Genomic DNA, 16,186 nt, shown 5'->3' on the forward strand with positions numbered 1-16,186 from the left:
TTTGGAGCTTTTTTTAACCCATTTAAAAAATGTCCCCATTGAACCCAGGAAACTTACACACACAGAAAAATACCATACATGTGGCTGGGTCAAGGGTTGAAACAAGGGCAAAGTTTTAACCTGATGTTACATAACTTGGCCCCCACAGAACAAAAATATCTCACTCAACTGTCGTCTCCTATTACAGGATTAAATGTGTGCCACATTGCCTCATTAGTTCTCTTTATATTTAGTGTATCATACCGCTACTTACCAGTAGGGGATGTAGCTCAGTGGTAGAGCGCATGCTTTGCATGTATGAGGCCCCGGGTTCAATCCCCGGCATCTCCACTCCTTTTTAATTTTTTTCCCAATTTTTTTTTCAGTTGTTGTGATGAGTGGTAGTAGTAGTAAATCCGAGCATACCGGATTTAAACAATCTGGTGTCGTACTTTAGGTTGTTATTAATGGTAGAAATTAACCAGATCAGACCGTTTGCCACGTCTCTACAAGGTCTTTTCATTGCTCCATATAGTAAAAACTATACAGAAAAATGACTATTATGTTCAGAAGTATGTAAAAAAAGTTTTTATTGGTGAAACTTTGTTTACCTTTGTTTTCGATATAATAAAAAAAGGAATTTACATTTATTAATCTCCATATTCTGCAATTATTATAAAAGCAATTATACTTTTAATGTTATTATTACTATCAGTACTTAGTATATTAAAGTTTAGGGTATACAGATGTAACAGTGTACTATATACAGTTCAATAAATGTACTTGTATTAGTACAGAACTAAATATAAACTCAAAGCTCAACTTGAAAGGTTTATATCAATAAACCACCATGCCCAAATATTTATATATAGTGTGCTATGATTCATGTACAGGTATTTATAGCTATACAGAGGTTTATACAGATGGCTACAGAGTTTTAATACTCCTCATATCAGGTGATGGCAATAGTTACATTTTACTTTGTTCAAATTTAAAGTTCAACGTGTAACATTTATTTATTTACCTATTGTCAGAAATGGAATGTAATATTCATAGGTATGTTTTCATTAGTGTATAATCAACTGAATGTGGGAAAATTTCTGTTACCTTAGAATAAGCTGTTTATATCTACAGATGCAGCTGGTTGCCTTCCATGGAGTATGCCATGTTTCTACAGTAGCCCAGAAAGGACAAACCAAACACTGGCTGTAGGGCCTTTTTGCATTTTTTTGTGAATTCTGTGACCCCTGTAGTTTCTTCTGCACACTTGACAGACCGTTCTCATTCCCAGGTTGTCAAATACAGACACGAGCGATGCTAAGTGAGTTGCAATCGGTGTCTTTTTTACCTAATGCTATTCTGTTTGTTTTAATGGTGTCTTTAATCAGTTTCACTATGGGTGCATATGGCACAGGCCCAGGGGGCCCAAGGGCTGTGAAGTGAAGGCACAGTGTTAAAGAGCTCTGTTATACATGTCAGTAGCAGACCTGCAAAAAGTAATTCTGAAACCTAATTATTTATATATTTCAGGCCTTGAGCATGAATAGGACCAAATTAAATTCTTTACATGGCATATATCTATTCTGATTTAGACACAACCCCTTTGAAACTTCTAATAGCCAATGATCTTCATGATATAAGAGAAAGACATATGTGTGAGCTATTCTAATGTAATCCCTTACAAACAGGTACATGTGATGTTTGGACATTTGACATGTGATACTTTCACATGTGATATAAGGACATGGGACACATATTTAAAATGTGAAAACACAAAATAAACTTGTGCTTACAAATTTGATCAAGTCCAGTTCAATTCTTTTGGGAATCCAAGCTCAGGAGCCTCTTACATACCTGAGAAGTTATCCCGATGGATCAGCATACTTGGATAAACTGTTACTTTACACACGGCTACACAAGATGGAAGTACATTGTAAGGTTTTGGAGGTAAGGAAGACATATGGTTGCTAAATGTATATTTTTGATTTGATGTGTGATTGTGTTATGTTTTTTTTTTTTTTTTACATTACTGTGCGCCAATAGTTAAAATTTTAACTGAATTCATTTTAAACCTGCATTCCTAAACATAAACTTAATCTCTACATTCACATTTTGTCAGCCACTGCCACAGAAACCCAGTCTGCAGTGAAGATGTTTAAATCAGAGGTTTGCTGTCTCAGCCTACTGTCTCAAGAAGGAATGAGAAGACCGACAGAAACCCTGGAGGCAACGCTCAGTTTGGAATTTGGTAAAAAGTTATAAAGAGCAGCACACACACGCTCAGATAGACGCCTAACCTAGAAAAATAATATGGCTGACATAGATAAATGTCATCTGCTTTTACCAAGTTAGTCAAGGCCGGTTGTCACACTATCTACCATGAAACAAGACCACTCTGAGGGTCAAACCCCCACATGTAGGTCTACTATAATTCATGTTGCCCATAACTGCTTAACCCACATACTATATGTTTGCACATTATGACCTAAAGAACTCCCGTTACATAATTGTCACATATACACTCCCCAGGTGTCAGTCTAACATTCCCGACAGCATTGAAGGAGGAGAAACATCAGTCACTCCAGTCTGAAGCTCCAACAGCCGACTGTACTTTATCTGCAGGTCACATTGCAGAATGCACGCAATACATACAGTTTCTGTGCAACATTTTTACAAATCATAAAGCCACAAATCAAGCAGTGAATGGTTAACCAGAGTCAAAAACAAGCCTGTTCTGAAAACCACATTCATGCCAGCAACAGGTTGAACTCGGTTGGGAAGGTCTCAAAGTTTAAATATCAGAGGTCAAAGTTCAAATATTAGAGGTAAAAGTTTAAACTTCAGAGGTAAAAGTTTAAATATCAGAGGTAAAAGTTGGAATTAAATGCATTAAATTGGCACATTTGCATACATAAGGGTTAACCAAGAGAGAGTTCTCTATGGAAGTATAAAGAAATGTAAATAAAACAGGTCTGGTGTACTTCTCCTGCTGCTGGGACAGATAGGATCCTTCAATTGTGAGTCATTAGTGTACCTGTTTTATTGTCCAACCTGAAGTTTTTGGTGTTGAATCATCAGACACAACAGGATGATGTAAATCTGTCACCTCGAGCTTGACTACAACAAACATTGCTGACCTTCCAGATTCTGGGCTTGGCACACACACATTCCTCAGTGTCTAGTGTCTTTGTTGTTGTCCATTACTGTATGTCTGTCTGTGTCTGTGTGAGCACACACCTAATGTCACTACTATAACTGTGTATTACCTGCAGAGTGATATTAAGGATTCTCTTAAGGACTGGGGTTTTTTGCACCCTCACACCTAACGTTATATAGATGCTGTATATTTTATGCAATCAAGATGATACTACTGTATATCTGATTTAACCACTGACCTGAAAACCACAACGACAGGATCATTATTGGTCTTTCACTGCCCCCTTGTGGTGATTCTCAGAACAGTCCCTCTGTTGATCAGGTCGCCACATGAACAGTAGGTGGTGCAACTTCACAGTTTGTCCCTTTCTTGGCCCAAAGTGATCTTGAAAGCAGCAAAGTGATCAGGAGTTCCTAAAAGCAGATCAGAGATGAAAGGTTTAGGAATGATTTTAAAAAATGCTTGTTGGTCTTTGAAATTTTGGATTCTGTCTGGAGAACAGAACAAAATCACAGAATTTAAAAGGGTGCAATGATATATATATTTTACATTTCTAGCCATCTTTTCTTCACCATTACCATTTCACTTGAACAGTATTATTATTCCTTATATTACATTTATTAGCTATCAGTTTGTATTTCATTATTGGTAGTATTCCGATTTGTTACAATGTTTATATCCAAAGGTCTTAATATTTTATATAAAGGTTCAAAACTAAAGATAAAGCAGTTTGTAACTTTACTTTTTGCATTTAAATTTCCATTGCATTTAAAATAGGATTAAATAAAGGGTTATTATATATGACAGCAAGAAACCTTCATATCAGTTCAGGGTTACAGGAGTGGACATTCTTGCAAGACACGTTGTCCAAGATAAAAAATGAGTAATATAACTAAAAAAACAGCACATAGAGAAATGAGGGATCTGGATGAAATGAAAGAAAACATGTCACAGTCACAGGAAATGTTTGGCTATACTTAAAATCTTAATCTTAAAAACAGGTACTCCTCAAAAAAATATCCCAGGGGGTTAATAACCTACATTTTTACAGCTGCTATATATATAAATAAAAGATGGTGGTTATAGAAAATACAGATAATATCAAGCAAACCAACATGTATTAGTAAACGATTTAAGAGACAAAAGTAATTTTAAAATGTTTTATGCAAATGTGCTCAGGAAAGAGCAGCACCTTTTAAAAATAAGCTTAAGTGGTTTACATAAACTAACACAAGGGAATATTTTCCCTTTTAAAGACCAGCAGTAATTTTATAACGGTGGGACGTTTTCTGACTCTTCGTGTGTTCTCAGAAACATAAACAACTGACCATTAGATGACCTTTAATGGTGCCATATATTACATCAAAGGATGCCTATATGGTTGGACTGCAGTGTCTGTCTGCTGTCCAGATAAGGTTAGAGGACGCACACACACACACACACACACACACACACACACACACACACACACACACACACACACACACACACACACACACACACACACACACACACGCAGGCACTCACATCTGGGCAAATTCCACCTCTGTTAGCATCTATTGAATGTTCTGGACATTAGTCTGTCAGTGATGGAGGCAACAAGGACACAAACATACTTTATAATTGTGTGTTTTATGTAACAAACATACACTCTGCATGTCAAGTTTGGAAACTGTATTCTGAGCTTTCACCACCTCATATAAAAATAGGAAAAGTTTCCATCTGAGCGAGCTATGAGCGTGTGTTTGCTCATATGTATCAGTTGTCTTGTCAAATGATTGTTTAGGCCATCGTGCAACAGTTAGAGCTCTGGCTTAATATAATGATGTGTTATTAATTATCTGGTGGTGATAGGTGATTTAAAACCACAGGTATATCAGATCGCAGACGCAGCACTGAGTGGGAGCGACACAGTAAGAAGAAAAGAAAATATGAACAGCATTTTCCGGCTGAAATGTGAACGTCTTTTGTTCCAAAGTACAGAATGGATAATAAATGTCACAGCCTCAGTGGCTGTTTGAAAAGAAACCAATGCTTACTTCCATACAAAACAAAGAACAACTAATACAATTTATTTGAATTATCTTTTACTTTTTTAATTTAACTCTCTTACTTGAAAATGTATTAAAATATTCTGTTTTAATATTTATCCTCATATTCGTTTGTGATCACTTGATCTGTGTAGAATAATGTACACATATAATGATAGACAATCTTTTGGAAAATGCTACAAAGCCATTTTTTTGTGTTAATATTAAATAATATAGCAGTTTATTAAATTTGTGTGTTGATTGCAAGGTAACTGATTTATGGCCAACTATGTCTTCACATACAAGGACTTTGACTTGGTATTTTGGTGCGTGACGGTCACAATAAACATAGTAACAGAAAAGACAAAACAAGTGCTGCAAAATTCATAGAATCATAAATATAGAATAGAAATATACAATAAAAAATATGGAATCAAATGGCTGAAATGTGCACAATATTGATCAAGGAAGGTGCAAATGTTCACAGTATATTTTGTGATAGGCGTTCTCTTTCCCTTGCAGTCAAATACAGACGCAAGCGATGTTCAGTTAGTTGCAATCTGCAACTTCACCAATAGATGCCACTAAATCCTACTCACTGATCCTTTAAGTAAAGTCCACTGGGTACAACAAAGGTGAATTTTTTCAAACAAAGTTAACCAGAGAATTATCAATATAAACATAAATTCATGTTTCACTCTTTGACTTTTGAGGACAGATAATGTCAGACAATGTTTAATTGCCTTGATTAACATTTTTTAGATATTGTAACCAGTGACTGTTGGAAGGAGCAAGTTATAAACAGCATATCATTTTGTAAGATATCTACAGTGACCCGTGCAGGGGGCTTCAGGGTTAAACAGGAATAAACACAATCAGAAAATATTCTTACAACAACCTTCCCGCTATGTCAGTGATGTTAGTTTTACCATTAAATTAAGTAGTTACCATTACTGGGCTGAATATTAAATTGCACAGAAATTGTGTACAGCAAAAAACATATGAAGAACAAACAAACACTTCAGTCTGCAGGACACGTTGGCTGCTTACTCTTCCCTGTCGAAGAGAAGTGAAGCAAGATGGATTTTGACCAAAACATTTGAGTGTTTGTGTCTAATAGAGAGACTTCACCAGAGAATCTGTAAAGACTACTGAGCATGTGTGTGGGAGTGTGTGTCCATATGACCAGCTCTGCATTCCAGTGGGATAATCTTATCTCCCTCCTGCTGGGCTTATGGACCTCTGAACCTGTAGGGCAACACACACACACATACACACACACTCCATTTCACACATGTAAACAAAAAAAAAAACATGAAGTGGAAAACAGAGCATGCACATTAGAAATAGTCTGACTGGTATTTATATAAACTTGTTTTGTGGTTGAGTTGAAGATGAAATACAGGTAACACATCCAATGGGACAATCTTTAATGTAGTGAATAATGTACAGACAGGGAGAGGACATAACTTAAACGGGGAGTCTTCAAACCAAAGTGGACATTTGTGTTACCCAAAGAGTAAACTGGTTCTACTTGATGAAGCAACGTGGCACAATGGCCTTGATAGTGGCCCAGATTATAATCACAGACTAATCTATTTTCTTTTAGATTCAACCAGAGCATCACTGTATCGTCCAATCCAACCACTGACTGACATGTTGGGAGATCTCCTGTATCCTTTGAATCATCACATGAACAAAGAAAACTAGACTGGACTTGATTTATGTGCTGTTGTTGCGCATCAGGGTCAGTCTGGAAAACATCCAATGTAAATGTGCTCAAGTGATCGTTACCTTTTGTCTGAATCTGCTGAATGGCAACAATGCACCTGATTATTCAAAGGCTATCAGCTCTGGGTTTTTAAATGTAAAACATGGCTTTAAGCGGCACTTGTGTACTTGGCAAAAACAATAGGTGTTTGGGAGTTGGCTTCTTTTCAAACACATGAAAGGACCCTGGAGTACAATATGGAGGTCACCCATCAGCTCAAGGATGATATGAAATATAGTCAAGTAAGAAAATAAACTTCACCATCAGTTCCACAAAAAAGGGAAATTGACATGACACATCACAGTGATGCAGCGGTTCCAGCACTATGTACATGCTTAGAGGAAGTCAGTCAGGTTGAAATATTAGTAAATTGTTAAAAAAAGATGTTTGCATTGTGGCTACGAGCGTGTTCCCATCTCCCTCCACATCTGTACTTTGATCGTCTTCTTCCTCTCTTTCATCCTTAAATGAGATCTTATAAATGAACTGCCTTCCCTCGTACTGAAGACATCATTTTTGAAACTGTGAAATTAACTATTTACATCCCTGCCTCTGGCAACCCAACACTCCAGAGTAAAAAACAAAAAGAGGCAAACTGGGCAGAAGGCAACTGTACAATTTTCATCTGCGTGTTGGATTTATACTGTATCCCCGAAACCCACCTAGTAGGGCTCGGACTCATGACCGCAGTTTTTCTAAAATCCTGGCTATGGCCCTGACTGCTACTGAATGAACAAACTGGTTAAGATTATGTGTAAAGGCACACCTGTGAGGTTCAGTTATCCAGTTGCTACATTACCCCCAATTCAACTTGACTGTTTGGTTGGAGATTGGAGTGTGTTATGCTAGTAGCAGCTAATCTAGCCTTTGCGCTGCTAAACAGGAAAGAGGACCGGGCTACAGAGGTCTTGTAAGCTCTCTTCTTTCTAACTCCACACCGCCAGACGTTTCTTCTTCAAATGTGTAGTCTGAAGCCCCAACTGAGACACTGACTCAAGTGACATCACTTGAGGAAACCAGACTTTGTGCAGCTCCCTCTGAAGCCACAAAATATTATTGGTGGAATTTCCCTGATGGAAATTTTCTATTTTGTAATCCTGTTGCAACATTACATGTAGTCACCAGTGCAACAGCTATGATAAAAAAAATATATTATTGCAACACACTGTACATTACAATCAAATGCAACATAGAGCAATATGTTTCCCTATTATTGTCACATTAAACTGTATAAATCATTTATCTGTAACAATCGCCTTAAATCCATTTGTGACTTTTTTATTTTAATTTGTCCAATTCAGGGATATTCTGATTTGGAATATATGCAATGATTTCACTTAGTAGCTGTTTTTGAAAGAGCAACACATCCATCCACATCTTATTTAGTTCTGTGCTGTAAGGTTATCCTTCAGAATATTTGACTGTTTTAGAGCATATGTTCCCCAGAAGAAGGGTTAAAGACAAACACATCAGACTTCACCTTCAGCCAGGAGCTTCTGCAGATCCTTTTTGTTGTACTGGAACGTATCAGTCCAGATTTGTCAAAACCAAACACTGTACAACTTACTTTAATTCTCTTGTGAGTTGCAACAGCAGAACTTAATCAAGACGAGTCTAGTTAAGACATTTTCTTATCAAGATTAATACCCAAAGAGTTTAGTTTTGGTAACCTGCTCTAGTTTAACCCTAAAGTATGGGACATGATTTTTTTGTATGTGCCTGTTTTTTTTAAAAAGGGGACATTTTAAAGCCAACAAGTGTATTCTAACATCAACCAACCTCATTTTAGTGTTTATATTCAATATGAGAAAAACACATGATAAGCAAAAGATTCCTAGAGCTTCATGGTGACATGTTTGCATTTCAGCATGAAAAATAAAAGAGGCTGAACAAGTGTAACTGAGATTATCAAACTGTTGCCATCATTTGTTGTATGTAATGTTTCTCAGACAGTTTCCTCTTTTCAACGGCATTCAGAGAGCCACATTCCTTTCGGTTTGGTATTATCCGACATTCACCCTGTTGCTGTATTTTTTGGCATTAGTTGGCAAAACCTCCCCAAGATTAGACAGAATGAAGATTTGTCTTCTGTGTCATTTTTAGTTTGAGCCTGTGTAGGAACACCGTCTGGTTCATCCCTGAGGCCAGAGAGGAGAGAAGAACATCTGTTCTGAGCAGCAAACTTTTCATGTCTTCATGTCCTCCGTGTGTCATGGGGTCACTCTAACCCTGTTGTAACACAAATTGTCTGCAGTCAGACAAACTGCTCTCCTTGGAAGAGCAAATTCAACAGTGTGTAATCAGCTGTTTTCACTCTTAGAGCCTCCTACACTGTGTGTGTCAGGTCAGGTGGATATTTCATGTCATATTTCTTCTGTCTGTGTGAGTGAGGAATATAGACAGTAAGTTAGTGTAAGCCCTATATAATGTTAAGTTTAAGCTCTCAAACACCATTTGCATTCTCAGAGTCATCCTCAGGAGCAGAGCCACAACTCAGATTACTTTCACGTGTGTCTTTGCTATTTGCTTTTTGTTTTTACTGCTGTCATGCCCTCGTGACCTCCAGTCTACGTGGCGTCGGCGTCAACAAGCGCTCTAACGACGTGTGAACTTTTGGGCATGCCGCGACAATGGCGCCTTTAGACAGGTGCATATACCCCCATCACCCTGCCACCGTGGAGTTTTTAGACTCTTTGCAATGCTAAACAGGACCGCTGAAGACTGTGACATTCCTGTATAATGCGCGGCACCTGATTTTCAGACTCACGGGGTGTGTGCACTAACAGAACAAACAAAAAACAAATGAAAAGGGTTCCTATCCTTACATCACGTAACAGAAGAATCAATATTTGTTAAAATACATTTAGTCCGTCAGTGTAAGGAGTTTCTTCTTCATTCAGTAATAATACACTTTTATTTTTGGAGCGGAATTTATGCAAAAACTGATCAAATGCACAATTTACAATAAAACAATGATAAAAGCATAAATAGTAAAATAAAATAGTGATAAAATAAGATAATAAAGAATTGGGGTAATGTTAACAATGTTAAAACATGAGATGAACATCCACAATAATCACAATTTTTCCTCTATGTTTTCCTATTAAGACTTTCTAATAGATTCTATCAGGCTAACCTTGGTAAAGATGACAACGTTACAAGTTTGATGTCGGAGACTGGACCTGCGTAATTGAATTACGCACACATGTTGACGCAGGTTTACGCATTGCGAAGAAGAAAAAAAGAAGGACAAAACATGTTAAACCCATTTCCTCTCGGGGGCATTATCCTGGTTGGCTGCATTTCATGCCACCCGAAGGCACAAGCTTTAATAGGGGCCTGTATGGGTTTACATCATCAAACTGTTCCTGTCAACTCCGTTAATTTTACCTCAGATCGTGCTGTGAGCAAGCTGGGGGAACAGTGGCTCTTTTATTTAAACGGACTTACTCCCCGCAGAGACACAGAGAAAGAGATATGCGGTCAGGATGAACTGAGTGCCTTATGTTTTGTGTTGAGGGGAGCAAAGAGAACAGAGCGTTTGTCTCCTGTACCTTCTCAAAATGTCTCCACCTCACCAGGGTGCGTAAAAGCCCCGAGGCACAGGCACACAAAAGCGCCATCATAAAATGCCACTTATTTGGGGGAGAATCGGTCTAAATGTTTTTAAGTTGCCAAATGCACCAATGTGTTAGATGAGAGAGAAATGAGAGATAAGCTTAATACAATTAGAAAGCAGACGAATTGAATTATAGTGTCTCAACTCAAACCAACACAGCTGTTTAGTTAATTGGGAAATTACTCACTTCCCCTTTTTTTAAATGGCCGTTTTTAAAAGTAGTAAGCTTAAACAAATCTCATTTTTAAAATCATTATTTTATGCACATTTCAGCATTATTCTATATTCTATAAATGTGTGTGTAGAAGTGTGCGGTACATTAGGTTACCATACAACCCATTACCTCATACAGATAAGCAATTTATAAGCCGACAGAGGACGCTCTAGTTTCAGGTTGCCATGACACATATTGCAAAGGAATGTGGAGTCATGTACAAGGTGTAAAAAAATCCTAAGAATTGTTACTATATGTGTTTTATCATCGCTCTTTCCATATTCTTGTGCACATTTAACATCATTCAAATACAAAAAAAAAAAAAAAAATCATTTTGGGGGAAGATTTACTTTGAGTACCGTCATCTATTCACATTCAATGCCTGTGTGTTAAGAGTGAGCGATTAGAGGCGTGAAATGCACAATTAGATTTGCGCTTTGCTGCAGCTTTTGGCACATTGGGCACCTGTGGTGAGTGGAGCTGGTGGCGCCCTGACACACGGGGTGTGTCTTTGGGCGGAGATCTGCCCACCCACCCCGCTGCTTCTCCCCTCTGGTTACTATATGAGGAGGGAACTTTGCGATCCGTCAACAAGATACATTCAACTTCGGTAGTGGTCTTGTTGATCTCGCCTAGCGTTTCCTCTTGCTCCGACTGGAATCTGCAGCTCTCTGAAAAGAGATCCTTGGACCTGAGCGCACTCCGCCGTGGGAATATCTTTTTTCTAATTTACCGGAGAAGCCAGACCTCACCATGCCTCGGTCATTCCTTGTCAAGAAGTATTTTTCCAACAAGAAGCCATACTACAAGGAGAGTCAGCTGGAGAGCCAAACTGGTAAGTTTTTTTCATCACCAATTGACTGAATTTGATGCATCTGTGAGTATATTTATATGACATGTTGAGTGAATCACAGTCAGTCAGTCATGAAAAGGGTGCTTTATCAAGTTACCCCCTGCAGAACAGACCCATGTGGCAGATAAGATGGTCATTTATCTTTCATTTAGCTTCCTGGGTGCCTCACATGGCAAATTTGCTAATGGAAAAGCTAGATGGATCAGGGTTATGTTCAATACAGGATGTAACAAGACACCAAGAATGAAAACAAGTTTAGTACTTTATTAGATTATCTGTCCATTGAAGTGGCAATCCACCTGACTTTCCTTTCCTCTATGTTTCCAGCTTTTGTCCCAGAAAGCTTTCCACGGGCTGAACTTCCAACGCAGAACAACAGCTCTGCCCTGACCTGCTACCCCACCAGCCCATTCTTCAGCAGCATTGACACCCTGCCCGCACCCCTCTCCCCGATCACCCCTGTGTCCTTGTCCCCTTCACCACTGGGCCCTCTGGACCTCAGCAGCTCTCCCTCCAGTAGCAGCGGTGAGGAAGAAGAGGACAGCGGACGTACCTCAGATCCTCCCAGCCCGGACATCATCCAGCACATCTACCACTGCACGCACTGCAGTAACAGTTACACCAGTCTCTCAGCACTGTCCCACCACCAGCTCTCCCATCGTGCTCCGCTGCAGCAGACACCCTCTCTCCCCACTGAAGTCTCTGCACGCCCAGCCTTCCACTGCAAGCACTGCCCCAAGGAGTACACCAGCCTGGGGGCCCTAAAGATGCACATTCGCTCACACACACTGCCCTGTGTGTGCCCCACCTGCGGCAAGGCCTTCTCCCGACCGTGGCTGCTCCGGGGACACATCCGCACACACACAGGTATGCATCAAAAAGCAGCTTTTCGCATTAGTATTTCTTACAAGCTCTGTTTGCTTGTAAATGTAACAGCTGGTTGCACCTTGTGCTCATTGATATTCATTGATGTCTCCTGACGTGTGAGCAAATGTTATTGCTCAGCACAATCTAATCTCAGCCTCACAATGGTTACGCATGAAAAAGGCCAATCTGCATTTAGTAAGTTAGGGTAGTGTTCCTGCTCTTTTGTTAGTTATCTGATCATTTGAAAAACAATGACCAGAGGACAGACCCTTTGGCCTGTTAATGAAGCGTTTTCCTGATGCTAACAGTTTTTTCTTCTTGTAACCAGGTGAGCGCCCATTTGCTTGTCAACACTGTAACCGGGCCTTTGCTGATCGCTCCAACCTGCGCGCCCACCTGCAAACCCACTCTGAAGTGAAGAAGTACCAGTGTGGCTCCTGCGCACGGACCTTCAGCCGCATGTCCCTGCTGCACAAACACAACGCCTCTGGCTGCTGCCCTTCCTCATAGACTCACATTCCCTCTAACTGCTCTCATGAGCCAGTTGAAGCTGCTTGCTGGTTAGGTTGTCACCCCTTGGGACACTGGACAGATTAGTGCCAGCTCACCCACAGAGCCATGATGGGACAGAAAACTGGACTTCTGTTGCTTTTTATAAAATGACTTATTAAGTGCCTTTTAATTTTCCAGGACTCTGTAGGTTTATCAGATTTTCCCCATTGGTATCTGCACATTTTTGTTGCGTCCTGTCAACTGTGTGTGTGATTTGAGGGCAGCTGGACATGCAGTTAATTCCCAGGAAACTCCATCGGTGCCGGCCGGTCCGGGACTCTGGCCATGTTGCAGCTGCTTGTGTGTGTGTGTGTGTGTGTGTGAGTGTGAGGATGTCATTCCTCACCATACTATACATACATGGCGTGTGTGTTATGAGCAAGTGTGTCTGTGTGTTGAGACAGCTGCCTGTGTATGGTAGTAGTGTGGAGGCAGGGCGCTGAGAGATGTGTTAGCTCTGACCTCGACGACAGGTGACCCTCGGCTTGCCCTCCTCATGCCACACTGTGTGACATGAAAGGACCACTTAAACTTGACCAAAAAACTCTTTCCTTCCTTCATATTGTCATTTTACAGTCTGATGGCACGAGTTTTGACCTACAGTTTTTATGAACCATTTTGTTGAACATGACTTTCAAATGGGAACATTGTGCCTTTTTCTGCCACATGTAAATAAAAGCTTTGTTTTAAAAAAAACTGTTGTGGACCTACTTATGTGCTCAACCATTAATTAGTATTTCAACAGGCATTGTATTAAGTCTCATCTCTAAATGAGTTCATCAGGACAGACATGACAGTTTCTGAATGGGAAGACAGAGTGTGTGAGCAGGGGAAGGTTTGTGTAATGTTGAGTGATAAAGGGAACACCTGCACACACCTGCCAGGCTGTCAGCACCAACACACACACACACACACACACACAGAGACACACACACACATACATAAAGGCACACATGGAGAACACATGCTAAAGAGGTGACAGGGGGCACACAGAGCGACCGCAGGTGGGAGACAGGGAGGTTGGCAAAAAAATTGTAGTATTAAGAAGATGCTGTGCAAGACAGATCTTCCCAGGGGCTGGAGTGGACTAGTCCTGCAGAAGAAAATCAGTGTGAAATTAGCTGAGTGTGGGAATCCCACTGACCTACTTCCTGCTGCAGGAACGGCCACAGATGGAAGCAGAAAACTTAGGCTCAAGACCAACATATACACCCCAGAGAGTCAGGCTCCGGACAACAACGGCAGAACCTCGGGACTGACACAGATCCCTCAGTCTGTGCGGCCATCTGCTCAGGAATGGTTAAACTCCAGTTACCTTGTAGGAACTTTTGGAGGAAGTCTGTGCTTATGAGCCCAGCTGAGGCTGAACATCCAGGGTGCACATATGGCAGCAATGTGTCTACAATCCCGACTGCCCTTCTGACCCAAACACACTGACGCCAGCATGTCTTAGTGAGGTAACAACGCGTTTCCTCCAATAGCTCTCAGTATTGAGAGCTGGATGTGAGGGGGGGGTGCTTGAGGAGGTTCTCAAAAAGCTTAGGATCAGATTGCATGACTTAGCTTGCCCAATGTAAACAGCACCTGAAAGGCTGCATGCACATGCACACTCACATGCATGAATGAAGAGCGTTACTTTTGATTAGGGGGATTTTTCATTTGTCTCCCTGTACCTCTCTGGGGCTGTTTTGAAGCGAGAGGTGAGAGTCATTTAGCTGCTGCACACCTACGCAGTCAGTGAGTCAGAGAGGCAGACAGGCCACAGGAGACTGAACTTAGATTGAACTACCGACAATGTTAGATTTGGTGGGCAGGGAGAAGTGGCAGCAGTGTTCGAAGATGGAGAAAACACATTACAAATAAAAAAAATAATGCTTTAGTGTAAGATGATATTCCATTTTCTTCTTGGGATGTCACTATCTTAACAAACTTATACAAAAACATGTCACCAAACAGACTGTCATTTCTGATATGTTTCGGCCGTTTTGAAATTTAAGTCTGACATCTTGCCAGGGGGACATTTTTTCTGTTTTGCAGTGTGTAGGAGGCACTCTATCACTCTGTAGCTTTGAGGCAATGAGATCACTGGACCTGTCACCTTTCTTTTTTAGTGTGTGGTTGTGAGTGTGTATGATATCATATTGGCCTCCTCAAAGTGTTTTAATGTTCGCAGCGTCATGCATGCGGCCCCTGACTAATGTGACATTCCTGAGCCATTAGTGACAGACATACAATACCGCCATCGAACAGAAGAGAGGGGCTGCTCTGTCTGCTGTCCTTGCAGTCTGCTCTTGAGTCAGAGTAATAATTTGATTTTCCTGTAACAGGAAATAATGTTATGCTGACCTAATTACTAAGAGAATGGGGGATTGCCATTCATTTTAATTTCTCACATGTGTTATTCCCATGGAAAGAACGTCTAAGCATTATTGCCTCGTCCTAATAAACAAAACAATAAAAATTGAATTGCCCTTTTTTTTGCAAAAACCCAAGTGAATTGGAAGCCTGGATGTTGCTTCATGAATTCAACTGAGTTTTTGTGTACACAAAAGCTGATGTTTGACAGTTTACAGCCGGAGTGCCGTCATCTTGGAAACAGAAAATATATGCCTCTCCAAACAATCATCCTGTGTAGAGTCATAAGTGGGGCTTCACATGTGTGCAGATTACAGGTCTATATAAACTCAACTCTCTTGATTTCAGCCATGGGAAGCAGCACTGCATGTCAACGATGAAACAAACCTTTTCCAACACGTAGAACTAACATTTCTGACAGCTGAAATTGCCGTTTTTTCTCCTCTACTATGCTAGTCTCAGTGTATGTGTTTGTGGTAATGTTTAGGACACAGGAAGCGGCCTGTCAGTCTTGTATAAACACAGCTCTTCTAAAAAGTGCTGATATAAAGCATCTGGGTGCGGCTACAGCTGTTTGTGTGTACACGGATGTATGAGAGTGTTTGTGGGTCTCTGTGAAGTGTAGATGTCTCTCTGTCAGGGGTTTGTAGTCCGCCATATCAAGTAAGAGACAGCTAACAGTATATTGCAGAAATCAGAGCTGGCAGGGGTTTCAGAGCTGAATCACTGGAGGATCAGATTCAAGCCAAGAAGGTTAAGTCACTGGGTTAAAGTTTCAAACCCCTCTTA

General features: G+C 40.3%; 1 protein-coding gene and 1 non-coding gene across 2 annotated transcripts; both read left to right on the forward strand.

Moving 5' to 3' along the window:
• The first annotated feature begins 258 nt into the window (after positions 1 to 258).
• On the forward strand, positions 259 to 330 carry trnaa-ugc (transfer RNA alanine (anticodon UGC)). Its single transcript has one exon. It is a non-coding gene; the product is annotated as a tRNA-Ala (tRNA).
• A 10,913-nt stretch (positions 331 to 11,243) lies between these two features.
• snai1b (snail family zinc finger 1b) lies at positions 11,244 to 13,738 on the forward strand. The gene is made up of 3 exons (XM_051425704.1): positions 11,244 to 11,605; positions 11,951 to 12,490; positions 12,819 to 13,738. Exons 1-3 carry the CDS (start codon positions 11,524 to 11,526, stop codon positions 12,998 to 13,000), a joined length of 804 nt encoding a protein of 267 aa, XP_051281664.1. The 5' UTR covers positions 11,244 to 11,523; the 3' UTR covers positions 13,001 to 13,738.
• The last annotated feature ends 2,448 nt before the right edge of the window (positions 13,739 to 16,186 follow it).

The sequence above is a fragment of the Dicentrarchus labrax genome, unplaced genomic scaffold, assembly GCF_905237075.1.
Source record: "Dicentrarchus labrax unplaced genomic scaffold, dlabrax2021, whole genome shotgun sequence".
Classification (NCBI taxonomy): Eukaryota; Metazoa; Chordata; class Actinopteri; family Moronidae; genus Dicentrarchus; species Dicentrarchus labrax.